Below are 13,565 nucleotides of genomic sequence, written 5' to 3' on the forward strand. Positions count from 1 at the left end.
TTTTATTTTTAAATGCTTTGTAAAACGTCCTGCGATTCATTTTTAACATTCCTTTATGAGTGACCAGTTTCTCTTCCTGATTCCATGTACATTAGAAACAGTTTTTAATTTACACGAGTAAATGACATGAGTTCGAGGGGAGAGCAAGCCCCAGATCTCAATAATCTCCCTCCTTCTCTAGGGTGTAAAAATACTGCCACAGTTTTTAATTTACACGAGTAAATGACATGAGTTCGAGGGGAGAGCAAGCCCCAGATCTCAATAATCTCCCTCCTTCTCTAGGGTGTAAAAATACTGCCACAGTTTTTAATTTACACGAGTAAATGACATGAGTTCGAGGGGAGAGCAAGCCCCAGATCTCAATAATCTCCCTCCTTCTCCAGGGTGTAAAAATACTGCCAAAAACTCAAAAACAAAAAGATGGCATTGTTTATACACACAGTATTTGCCTCTCAGAATTTAACAAGCACCACGGACACTTCTAATGTATTCCTTGCGAATGAGACCCTCCAGTGTATTAGCTGTCTGTGGCGAAGGAAGCCTGGCTTGCATGGCCTTGTGAGGCAGTGTGACATTAGGGGAAGTGACAAGGAGCACCACCTCAAAGGGGAAACTGGAGTTCAGATTGAATTGCACGAATACTGAATTCACAATGGGAATCTGGACAGTTTAAAACCAGGGGCAAGTCGCCGTTTCAGTCCTGCGCAGATGAGATCAGGCTGCAGGGGGGGCAGTACTGGGGGTTCTGTGGGTCCTCCTTCCTTGTGCTCCCCCTGCTGGTCGGTGGCGGTACTGCAGCCCGCGAGGCCGCGCTAGCGCCTTGTGTGTCTGTACCCGCTCCAGATGAACTGCGCCAGCCCCTACCTGGAGCCCAAGCACGGCCGCCTGTCCTCCACCGAGACCTCGCAGTCGCACTCCTCCCACGAGGAGTTCCGGCACGACCACACGGACCGGAGCAGCACGGACTCGCCCGTGCGGAAGTCTGCCAGCCAGCGGCGCTCCTGGCAGGACCTGATCGAGACGCCGCTCACCAGCTCGGGGCTGCACTTCCTGCAGACCCTGCCGCTGGAGGACTCCGTGTTCTGCGAGCCGGGCGGCGGCGGCGGCGGCGGCGGGGGGGCTGTGTCCCCCGAGCACAGGCGCCAGTCCACCCTGCCCGCCCAGCGCAGCCTCCTGCACGACCACTACGGCCCCTTCCCCGTGGCCGAGGGGGAGAGGCTGAGGGAGCTGGGGGCCGGCGGCGGCAAGCCGCGGAGCTTCACGCTGCCCCGCGATGGAGGGCTGAGCCACGGCGGCCTGACCCCCTCGGTCAGCGCCTCTGAGCACCGGGAGCTGCCAGAGCACGACAGCGGGAAAGCCCAGGACAAGGTGTCAGGTGAGTGGGCCTGGTCCTCAGGCTGGGGCTCTCTGAGAGCAGGACTGTCAGGTGAGAGCAGGACTGTCAGGTGATCAGACTGGGGCTCTCTGAGAGCAGGACTGTCAGGTGAGAGCAGGACCGTCAGGTGATCAGACTGGGGCTCTCTGAGAGCAGGACTGTCAGGTGAGAGCAGGACCGTCAGGTGATCAGACTGGGGCTCTCTGAGAGCAGGACTGTCAGGTGAGAGCAGGACTGTCAGGTGATCAGACTGGGGCTCTCTGAGAGCAGGACTGTCAGGTGATCAGACTGGGGCTCTCTGAGAGCAGGACTGTCAGGTGAGAGCAGGACTGTCAGGTGATCAGACTGGGGCTCTCTGAGAGCAGGACTGTCAGGTGATCAGACTGGGGCTCTCTGAGAGCAGGACTGTCAGGTGAGAGCAGGACTTTCAGGTGATCAGACTGGGGCTCTCTGAGAGCAGGACAGGTGATCAGACTGGGGCTCTCTGAGAGCAGGACAGGTGATCAGACTGGGGGTCTCTGAGAGCAGGACCGTCAGGTGATCAGACTGGGGCTCTCTGAGAGCAGGACTGTCAGGTGAGAGCAGGACTGTCAGGTGATCAGACTGGGGCTCTCTGAGAGCAGGACTGTCAGGTGATCAGACTGGGGCTCTCTGAGAGCAGGACTGTCAGGTGAGAGCAGGACTTTCAGGTGATCAGACTGGGGCTCTCTGAGAGCAGGACAGGTGATCAGACTGGGGCTCTCTGAGAGCAGGACTGTCAGGTGATCAGACTGGGGCTCTCTGAGAGCAGGACTGTCAGGTGAGAGCAGGAATGTCAGGTGATCAGACTGGGGCTCTCTGAGAGCAGGACTGTCAGGTGATCAGACTGGGGCTCTCTGAGAGCAGGACTGTCAGGTGATCAGACTGGGGCTCTCTGAGAGCAGGACTGTCAGGTGATCAGACTGGGGCTCTCTGAGAGCAGGACAGGTGATCAGACTGGGGCTCTCTGAGAGCAGGACTGTCAGGTGATCAGACTGGGGCTCTCTGAGAGCAGGACTGTCAGGTGATCAGACTGGGGCTCTCTGAGAGCAGGACTGTCAGGTGAGAGCAGGACTGTCAGGTGATCAGACTGGGGGTCTCTGAGAGCAGGACTGTCAGGTGATCAGACTGGGGCTCTCTGAGAGCAGGACAGGTGATCAGACTGGGGCTCTCTGAGAGCAGGACTGTCAGGTGATCAGACTGGGGCTCTCTGAGAGCAGGACTGTCAGGTGAGAGCAGGACTGTCAGGTGATCAGACTGGGGCTCTCTGAGAGCAGGACTTTCAAGTGATCAGACTGGGGCTCTCTGAGAGCAGGACTGTCAGGTGATCAGACTGGGGCTCTCTGAGAGCAGGACTGTCAGGTGATCAGACTGGGGCTCTCTGAGAGCAGGACTGTCAGGTGAGAGCAGGACTGTCAGGTGATCAGACTGGGGCTCTCTGAGAGCAGGACTGTCAGGTGAGAGCAGGACTGTCAGGTGATCAGACTGGGGCTCTCTGAGAGCAGGACTGTCAGGTGATCAGACTGGGGCTCTCTGAGAGCAGGACAGGTGATCAGACTGGGGCTCTCTGAGAGCAGGACTGTCAGGTGATCAGACTGGGGGTCTCTGAGAGCAGGACTGTCAGGTGATCAGACTGGGGCTCTCTGAGAGCAGGACTGTCAGGTGATCAGACTGGGGCTCTCTGAGAGCAGGACTGTCAGGTGATCAGACTGGGGGTCTCTGAGAGCAGGACAGGTGATCAGACTGGGGGTCTCTGAGAGCAGGACTGTCAGGTGATCAGACTGGGGGTCTCTGAGAGCAGGACTGTCAGGTGATCAGACTGGGGGTCTCTGAGAGCAGGACAGGTGATCAGACTGGGGGTCTCTGAGAGCAGGACTGTCAGGTGATCAGACTGGGGCTCTCTGAGAGCAGGACTGTCAGGTGATCAGACTGGGGCTCTCTGAGAGCAGGACTGTCAGGTGATCAGACTGGGGCTCTCTGAGAGCAGGACAGGTGATCAGATTGGGTACAGTACTATACAATAAGGGTTTAGTTTCTCATTTTCTCCTTTCACCTGTGTGCTTGTAACATTTCAGTAATGTTTTAAAGCAGTCCTTGACAGCGGAGGAGGGGTCCTTTTCCCCTGTTTTTCCAGTTTCAGGGGGGTTCCCCAGGCCCCTGCCTCTCCTCCTGTCTTTCGTCTTTCTCAGTTTCCGGGGCAGGATTAGGGCAAAGTTTGGAAAGGCCGACAGCTTTCAGACTGGTTGTCACCCCTTGTGCACCATTTATCCCTGAGCATCGAAATCGGTTTGGGGGATTTTTGCTCTTTTAGGCTATTTAAAGATGTTTATAGTTGCTACTTTAGCCAGTTTGTTTCCAGAAATCCCCACTTCTTTAAAAGACCTCACAGTATGAAGCTTCTCAGAAAAACCTGCAGGTGTTTCTCATATTGAAGGTTCAGAGAAAGACTCTGTGAGGCAGGTAATTAGGCCTGGTATTTACTGGAGCAGAGAGCGTTTGATGGTTTTATTGGAGCCGATCGACGGGGTGTGCACAGCCGAATGTAAGGTTCAGTACACAAGACCAGACAAATTGCAAATTGATTGAAGAGGCCAGTTACAGAAACATGTTAGAGATCACTGCCTTTAAAGTTGATTTTATTTATTTCTCACTTGCAGTCGTAAACTGTTCTTTATGCAGCGTAAGGTACTGTAGGTTTGTTGGCTTGTGAGCTTTCCTTTCCTGGTTTGGGTATCAGCCAGTGACTCTCTGACCACACAGTACAGCTCTCACCGAAGAAAAGTTTTAATTATTCCTGGTATACTTTCGGAACTTTTTTCTTATTTGCCTCATTATTTTTAGCTCTATGAGTATATGACAGATCTGTCAGGCCTTCTGAAAAGTCTTTTATTGTTTCAGCACAATGGCCAAATCTTTTGTCAGTTGCTGATTCCAGCAGCTGCAGATGTAATTAGGACACACTGAAGGACAGAGTCGTCTGTGTTTCTGATAGGGCTTGATGGTCAACCCAGGCTGACAGTAAAGTAACAGTAATGTACCGAACAGCTCAGACTACCTTCCATTTATAGATCAGCAATCACTTCATAAGAGCTATTATTTAACAGCATTGGAGAAAAAGTCTACCTTGTCTGATTGTAAGGGGCAGGTTGTATGAAACATCTTAAGAATGGAACACTTACTGTACCTGTAAATGTATTTACCCCTAATCCTGATTTTGATTTTAAACTTCTCAGAAACTTTGTGCAACTCCATTAAAAATACAAAATACAAGGCACATCAAAACCGAGCTGTAACTTAACATAAGGTTCGAAATATGTTCCATCAGTATACAGAGATCAGAGATAAATTAATTGTATTTATTCTGGTCATGCTGTGGATTTATCTTAGAAAGAAACCTAGTGGTTTATGTTTTTGGTAATGTTTGAAATGAAGAAAAATGGCATATACTGTAGTTATAAATGCCACCCTTGTCATCTGAGTGGGTGTGGTGTTTTAATACGCAGGTTAATAAACTGTATCTGGTGGTGCTTTAGAGTTGCCTGATCTTCATCTCTGATATCATTAGCAGTACAGGTCTGGTCTCAAACTCACTCATCAGAGAACAGCATACTCACTTGCTATTTTATAACATTGTATAATACCTGCTAGAGTAACTTTTATAGCTTTGAATGTGATCAAATGAAGATTTACTCTGCATGCTTGATACCACAGCATGAATCTTTAGACACGTTTGCTCATTAAAAACACCATAATGTAGAAATGGGACATGTGCCCTAACTTGTTATTACCAATTATTTGATTTATAACAAACAATTGTCAACCATGTGTGCATTTAACATTTAAATCACCTAGTAAAGAGCACTAAATGAGTCTGAATTTCCTTCCTGGTGCATTAATCTTTTTAAGTGCTGCTTTCCACCACACAGGATAAAATGTTTTAGAGGTTGTGTGGGCTCTTCTGCTTTACGTAGCTCACTAGTTCAGCAAATTTTGACAGGTGTGCTGAGATATGAGAAAACAAAAAGCAACATTCCACTGGTATTTGCATTTTGCTCCATTTTACCTCCAGCACTCCAGTTAGATGTGCATTGACGACGCTTTGTCTGACAGTGTTCAGAGAGTTTAGCAGTGCCAGAGACTGCTTTCTGTGATGTGTGTGAATGGGTCAAATCCAACAAAAGTGTGCATAGTTGTGTGGGTCGCAAGCAGCTGCAGTGAGTGAATGTGTCTTTTGAGGAGTGAAGGGTGTTGCGTGAATGGGAGACTTGTTGGTCGAGTCTGGCCAGATTGTGTGCTGCTTTTATTCTCCTGTTCTGTGGGCCTCCCTTCCGCCTTTCAGCAGGCAGCGAGACGGACGCTTCGGGCCGATCTGTGTGTTTTATCTGGAATCGGCTCCAGTTTTCCACTAATGTGCCTGACGTTCAGATATGTGCCTTTTCAGTCTTATATCTGATCTCCGCAGGCTCAGGTTGAAAAGACTAGTCAGTGGCCTCTGCTCTCTCTAATGGACAGGAAACTGAGGAACAGGAGCTGTTGCTGCAGGTGCTTTGCTCACCAGCGAGGAGAGTGGGGAGTGGAACTGGGTGTTCTAGAATGCACCCTGCGATTTCAGAATGTCAGAGCCGGGAACAGAACACAGTCTGGGCCACCAACCATGAACCTGATCCAGCAGCTTTCAGGACAAGAACCGAAAGCCATGATCTAGAACCGTGAGCTCTGGAGTTCTAGTCCCTTAAGGATTCTCCGTGAGCCATCGAGGTGGACACTCAGCCAAGATGCTTGGCGAACCATCTCCACAAACGTCTGTGGCTTCTCACAGGCCTAGAATTTCATGGTATTGTTGTTGGCATTCAGCAGTGTTTACAACAAGGTCTGTGTCGTGTTTCGCTGGGGTAGGAGCTCTTAGAGCCTGGAACAAAATACTGAGCCATGTTGTTGATGTGATTCCCTGCAGTCCTTTAAAAAAGGCTAGGTCAATGTTTTAACCACTAGCAACTACAGTAAGTGCATTACAGTAGGTGGGACAAATTGTCTCCTTTTGTTTGCAATCCTGTATTCTTAAGCACATTGCTGTGTAAACACTAAAGCATATGGGAAACTTTAGGTTAATGCAGTACAGAACAAAAAAAGTATTAACTTCACTTCAGGAGGTGACCAGCCTGAGACATCTCTGCACATTCGAAGGAAACACTGAAGAAGACATCCAGCTGTTTGAAATACAGTTCCTCTTACACTTGTCTTACGCAACTACTTGAAATGTTCATTTGAAAAATCCCAACTAAGAAATCAACCATAATGTATAAAACTACTGGCCTGTAGTATGGTAGTGCTGTATATTCTCTATTGCTTTTTCGAACAAGATAATAAATCCCAGTTTTGATTACGGTTATCTCGAGACATTTAAAACTGTATATTGTTTTGCGCATAGTCCTGGATATGACAAGTTTTTTAAATTGTATTATGCACTTTAAACTACAATTGTTGTTCGGTATTGCATATTTTAAAGTAAAGACAATAGAGTATTTTAATTACAATAATTTTATTAAAGGATAACAGAAAAAATAAAGATATTAAATATAATAAGAGAGAAGAAGGAATATTATCACAACTAAAAAAAATGTTATTAAGAGTTGGAAATTAGTCACTCTCACTTTTTTTCTGAACTGTGCTTCTTGTCCTTCTCTTTTAGTATGCATTGTGAATCAATCTGTACTGCATCTCATGTTTCTCCGGAGAAACTGTCTCACTAAGGAAGACAATCACATCCTGCGATATGTCGCTGAATATTTTGCAAACTTCTAGCTGGTCCTGTAAATCCAAGCTGCTGACTATTTCCCTTAATGTGTAGAATTTGTGCCCCCAGACAATACTATTTCATGCAAAGCAAGAACATACCTATGAGCGAATAAAAAATAAAGATGAGAGTGCAAGTTATGTTCAGCATGCCTCACAGAGCCACCTCTAAAAGCCTTTGGTTCCTAATGCTTTTTCTAAGCATTTGTCTTGTTTACTGCACAACCCGGCATGGGCAGCAGGGGAAGTCTTCTCTAGCAGGAAGCAGAGCATGTTCTCCTAATCTTTGCCGACTTGTGGCTAACCCCTGCCTTGTGCACAGGTATGGCCCTGCATGCAGAGTGAGAGCCTGCAAGGCCAAGCAGACCAGGAGCACAGATCAACGAAGAGATATTAATGGCCCAAAACTAAATAGCTGCAATAAGGGTTCATTAAGCCGGGACTAGTCTCTTGAAGGAGGTGACAGAAGCCATTAAAGAGGTTCTGTCTTGCCTCCATGTCCAGGAGCAGGGGTGTCCTGGGGGGACTGGCCGGGATTGTGCCTGCAGTCCAGTGCAGAGGGTACAGATTCACTCGGGAGAAATTCTCTTTAAACCACCCCCAGCAAAACAGGACTTGGAGGTTTAAAAGAGAAACAAAAGCACATGCAAAATGATTTTACTGATGCAAAAAGGGAAATAAAACAAATCCTTTACATTAGAAATTAGTTTTGCAGTAAACAGTAAACATACAGGATCATAATAATGTAATAAAGAAGAATATTCCATTCTGTTTCAGTGCTTCTATAAATCCTACAGAAATGATGCTGTTTCCTGTGATGCATTTTGTGCATAATACATCGTGGGTTGCATTAGTGTAACTATTTGTGTTCTTGTTGCAGTTTCAGATGTACAGTAAATTCAAATGATTGCACAATAACCATTTCAGGATGTCACCTGGGTCTCTGCCTATTCGGGTGATGGATTTCCTGGGAAAAGAGGCCGAGCTTTGCCCACACCTACATGATGAGAAGCAATGACACATCCTCTCATGCATCCTGTGCCTAATAGATTTCCCTAAGCCGTGCTTGGGAGTCGTGGCAGGGGCTGTCGCAGGTCAAGGATATTGGGATCATCTTTAAATGATTGCTCGGCTCCTGTACGGAGTGATAAAATGGCAGACTGCGTGATGAATCTGTCACTCCTGACCGCAATGTTAATGAGGGCCCTTTGCTGGAAGGAGCAAGTCACTTTCATTGCGTACTTACTAGATGGTTGTGTTCTTTAATAGCGGTGTTTTGTTCATGGATCGTTTGGATATTCGCAACACCCGTTTTTGCTCGGGCCGTGCAACATTCCTCAGGCACGTGAGCTGTAGTTTGTTCTCGCACTGCTGCAGACCCCACTGATGGACAGCACGTGGAGCCGATCCTGCCCACAGCGTTCACAGCCCCAGTGCCGTGTACTGGTCTTGAAAAGTCGTATCCCTGCTACTTTGCTAGTGAGAATGGCACGCCAGCGGTCCTGGATTTTATCCGACCCATTCCTTCATAGATGCAGAACACATTCTGGGCAAGGTCCCTGTTTGCCTGTATGACATTGTTTTAAATCGGTAAAGAACAGAAAAAAAAAACATTTCAGTCCATCGGCTACAGCACAAACAGGGCGAGAGTGTTGTCGTTCCAGTTTGGCAGTGCTCATAATTGAGTCGTAGTTGTATCATTTACTTGAAAGGAAATCCATGAATGTAACATAGACAGCTGAGTGTAGCAGTATGCAGTTTACTTCATTAATCTGTCAAGCCCTTTACTGGCTCTAGGAATAAATTAGCCAGCATGAAAATTCTAATTCACAACTGGGCCGTCTTGACATTTCAAACGCTAGGCTCTGGTAAGTTGAGCTGCTGTTCTAATTAAATCCCTGTACACTTTTGATTCCCTTTAATTGGTTCTTTAAAACTTTCAAATGGAAAGTGATGTGCTCAGCATTCACAAATACAGGACATTTTTTTCATTATTTTTGCTTTGTGTTTCGGCTGCTAAAACCCAGTCTCAAATACACAGCAGACCCCCGTGTATCATTATTAGCTAAATAAATTACCAGAACAGGCAAAAATGCAGGTGTTGTTGTATGTCTTTGGGCTTCGAATGTAAGTTCTTGTTTTAGGTTCATGGCCTCAAAAATCAGAAAGCGATGATTGTTTCCTACAAGCTGATTTAGTCATTTAGAGCTCAAGAGCTCTCGCTGAAGGAAGACCTTAACGGTTTTAACTCACGCTCACGCTGATCCAGAATGAAAGACGAGAGACCCGAGAGACCGGCACAGTGTCGGTGGATCAGGGCCAGCGAGCTGGACGGGGAGATCGTGTGTAAGTGGTCTTGTGCTAAAAACGGACTCCTTTCCCGGGGGGGGCCTGAATGGCGTGAGCTGGGCAGAAGCTGCCATGGGGCTGTTGAAGTTATTAGGGGCCTCCTCAAGCGGTCAGAAGTCAAGGGCCGGGGACACATGGAGAGGGGTCAGGCTGTCAGGGGGCCTAAAAGAGAGGTGCTGGGATTCTTTTCGGAGGTTCCAAAATAATAAATAGCTGTGCGCCCAGCTATGGGCCGCTGACATTCTGCTTTGGGACGTCCTGAACACAGCCCCACACTTGCCTTAAAGGCCGTCTGGCTGCACTCGCTCTGTCTTTGGCCTTAGTACCTTGGTGACGCCTGATGTTTACCTCAGGCCCCCTTTTTGAATTTATGTCAGGATCTGTCCTTCTTTTATTTCAAGGACCGTTATAAGCCATTTACTGATTGTTACTGGTGCAAATACTGAATTTCTGGTTTTGTTGATTAGATGTTCACAGAGCTTTAGTATTCTAATTGTGACAGAAACAGAAATTGAATAGTGTTAACATTAATAGTGTTAATAGTGTTCTGCATTTTCTGTGTTTATTCTACAACAGCATCCCTCCCTTTAAAAGGCAATTAGCAACTATTGCATCTTTGCTAGATCCCAATTTAGAGAAACACATTCATCCCCGCTGGGGCACAGGAAGTGTGTTTAGTATTATTCACCATAAACTGTAGTTCTGATTATAGTAAACTACAAGGGTATCTCCATTGTGTTGAATAGCGAGTTGTGGGATGTCTCATTGGACGACTGGTGAAAATAACTGGACGACCATATGCACACTCGTCACTAGGGGAACCTGTAGGATTGAATTGAAGTCCAACTGCCCTGGAATAATTGATCTGCCTCGCCTGCAAATAGCGCTCCGGGGACTAATGAGATACGGCTTGCCTCGTTCGCCATCGTCGGCGTGCTTTTAGTGCTGGGAAGCAGAATCGGCCAACCGCAAGGGTAAAGGGACATCATGTGACAGACACACTTATAGTACAAAATACACGATTCTCCTCTAGCTAGTTAAGAACTGGCAGCACAAGAAATAAATGCAAAGGAACAGGAAAAGGTTGATTCCATGCTGAAATGAGAAGAAAAGCAACACAACGTTTCGGCTGTGGAGCCTTCTTCAGGTGTGAGAATTGTCTTTTCTTCTCTTTTCAGCATGGAATCAACCTTTTCTTGTTCCTTTGCAGCCTATGCATGCTGACGCAGCTGCCTACTAGAACTTCCAATGCATAGAAATGTTGACCTCTTTGGCGTTTACAGCAGCACGCTACGGGGTCCTGCGAAAAGCCTGCTTTCTTACACTTCACTTCACTTCCCAGGAAATACGCACGCCTTGCTCAGAATGCTCAGCTTTGCGCCTGACCTGCGCTTGTCTCCCCTTTCCCCCGCCAGGCAGCGAGCGTGAGGAGGAGAGGGCAGCCGACTCGCTGAGGGACCTGTACTGGGCCCTGGAGCGGGCCAGCCTGTCCCCCCTGGGCGAGCGCCGGCTGTCCACCAAACTCGAGTACAAGCGCTCCTTCATCAAGCGCTGCAACGACCCCGTGATCAACGAGAAGCTGCACCGCCTCCGTATCCTCAAAAGCACTTTAAAGGTAGGCCAAACGGTAGAGACGCAAAGGCAGATGTCAAACGAAAGGGCAGTAGACCCTTGTAATTACTGGGGCTTTGGTTGCACTTTCACCAATCACTCTGTCGACCGGTCAGAGCGTCGAGTGTGGGCGCTGGTCACCCCCTCGCCTGCCACAACCTCGCAGCACGATGCCACACCTCTCCGACATCGCTGTGGTCTACCTCCAAATTGGAGCGCTTTAATTCCGACACAAGGCCGGAAGCGTCGCCTTGAACCGCGACCTCACAAACGATTATCCGTACCAGGGGGCGGTTTTTGTTTCTCTTTGATTCGATTCAATGGGCTCCCCCCCGCCCGAGGAGGAGAGCGATCTGGATCTGACACGTACATTTATACTGTAGGTTGGAAAGCGAAGCCAACCACCTGCTCAGGCGACGCCCTCCGCCCTGATGGGTCAGAGTGAGCCCCATTAGTTTCAAACGGTGAGAGCCCCGATGCTGGGGTCATCCGGGCCCCCCCCGGGAGGTCGCGCGAGGCACCTCTGTCCGTGTCTGCAGCCGGGCTGCGCTTTTCTGGCAAAAAAACACCAACCCAGCGGCTGTGCTGACTTTGCTTGACTTCTCGACACGCGGTTGGCTGTGTCGTTGTGCTTTGGTTGGACTTTTGGCTGCGGCTTTCATCTCTGGTTGGATCCTGTGCTTCGGCAGCAGTTTTATTTCTCAGTTACCGCCTTTATTTTGCTGTGTGTGATTTTTTTTTTTTTTGGTGCCGGTCCGATCTCACCTGCTGGTTTTCTGTTTTGGTTTTTGTTTTCGTTTTCCTGGCTGAGCTTTGTGAGTTGATCGGCGTCCCCGCTAACGTGTCTTGTGCCTTGCCTGTTGCTGTGTATACCACTCTCAGCTCTTCCCTGTCGCTGCCCGTGGGTGCCGAGTGTACAGATCGCTTCTGATGCGGGTAAATAACGTGAAAAAAGAGGAGCAAGAGGTGTGACACACTTGCTCTGCAACCCCACAGGGTTCTCCTGCCGTGCCTCACTCTGTCTGTGATGAGACCCAGTCAGTCCTTCCTTCTCTTAGTACCGCGTCAGCAGCGCTGCCTGGCAGGCTGTAGAAATGCACTGCCAAGGGCAGGAAGACTTCTGAACGGATTTCAAATTGCTTCACGCCGTCTGTTCTCGCACTGCGGTCTTTCAAACCATATGGAATTGGCTTGTTTTTTAAAAAAATAAAATAAACATACAGGAATAAAAGCAGCACTCTCTGCCTCCCTCTCGGAGGAAAGTCAGCACTATCCATCCGGGCCTCTCTAGGGACACCCGCTGGGGAAAAAAAAAAACCGGATGCGATTCCCAGTTGCTCAGCGGTTTGGTCCATTTCAGGTTTTAGAAGCCCTGCGCTAGTGTGCAGGTGGAACTTGCGAAGCAGAAAAACTGAATTGCTAAGAGAATGCAGCCCTCTCTTCTCTGTCCGAATCTCCCTGCCGGACCCTGAGCCAGACTCATGGCTTTTAAAATCTGCAGCACTTGGTGACCGCGGTCTCGGACCGTGCAGGGTCGGATTCTGCTGTTCGAAGGCCCTCGGCACTTTCACTCTGACATGTGCGAAAAGAGCTGTAAACGCCAATTGAATGACGGCGATTGACTTGATGCGCTTTAAACTGTCAAGCTTTAAAAGAGCGTCGAGTGACCATCACTTCGATACTTCTCCTATCTACAACAGCCGAATGATGATTCGGATGATTATTGATTTGGAGCACCTAGAGTCGATCATAAGCATGTTGTTTCAGCGCGTTTTACATTACTCACTAGTGTTTCCCTCCCTCGTAGGCCCTAGGCACTGTGCCTACAGTCATACTTGGATAAGATAAGATCACTTTATTAGCCCTATACAATTTCTTGCGTTAGGAATGTGTCTTTTTGTATACTCCAACTTGCTCTCCGTGAGACACACAGACAGGGAGAGAAGCTGGGGGTCAGAGCGCAGGGTCAGCCATTTATAAGGCGCCCCTGGAGCAGTTGGGGTTAAGGGCCTTGCTCAGGGGCCCAACGGAGTAGGATTCCTCTGCCGGCTGCGGGATATGAACCGGCAACCTTCCAGCCACAGGCACAGATCCTGAGCCACAGAGCCACCGGATTAAGTGCCTACAGTGCCTAATGGGAAATCCGGCACTGTGTCAGGGTAAGACCCCACAGATGCTACAGTCTGAAGTGGATCACACCCCTTAGCAAGGAGGAGTCGTGAACGTTGCCCCTCTCCCGGGTCCCGGGGTGCTGTGTGCTGTGACCGTGTCCCCAGTGTGGTGAGCACGTCGGAGGAGGCGCGGGGCCGTCTTCCTCCCAGAACGGGGCGGAGGAGGAAGGCCGGAGAGAGAGAGAGAGAGAGAGAGAGAGCCTGACGTGCGTGCTGTTTTAACCCCCACTGTCTCTTTCTGTTTGTAG

The 13,565-nt window shown here is 48.7% G+C and overlaps 1 protein-coding gene across 6 annotated transcripts in view; it reads left to right on the top strand.

Annotated features, from left to right (window-relative positions):
* cnksr2a (connector enhancer of kinase suppressor of Ras 2a) overlaps positions 1-13,565 on the top strand; it is a 127,989-nt gene that overhangs the window by 97,203 nt on the left and 17,221 nt on the right. For all 6 annotated transcript variants that reach the window (XM_088638713.1, XM_088638711.1, XM_088638715.1 and 3 more), the window contains 2 exons: positions 844-1,375; positions 10,951-11,150. In XM_088638713.1, the coding sequence (XP_088494839.1) occupies positions 844-1,375; positions 10,951-11,150 (732 nt within the window). The remainder of the gene's footprint in view (positions 1-843; positions 1,376-10,950; positions 11,151-13,565) is intronic.

Source organism: Lepisosteus platostomus, chromosome 7 (genome assembly GCF_059453375.1).
Source record: "Lepisosteus platostomus isolate fLepPlt1 chromosome 7, fLepPlt1.hap1, whole genome shotgun sequence".
NCBI lineage: Eukaryota > Metazoa > Chordata > Actinopteri > Semionotiformes > Lepisosteidae > Lepisosteus > Lepisosteus platostomus.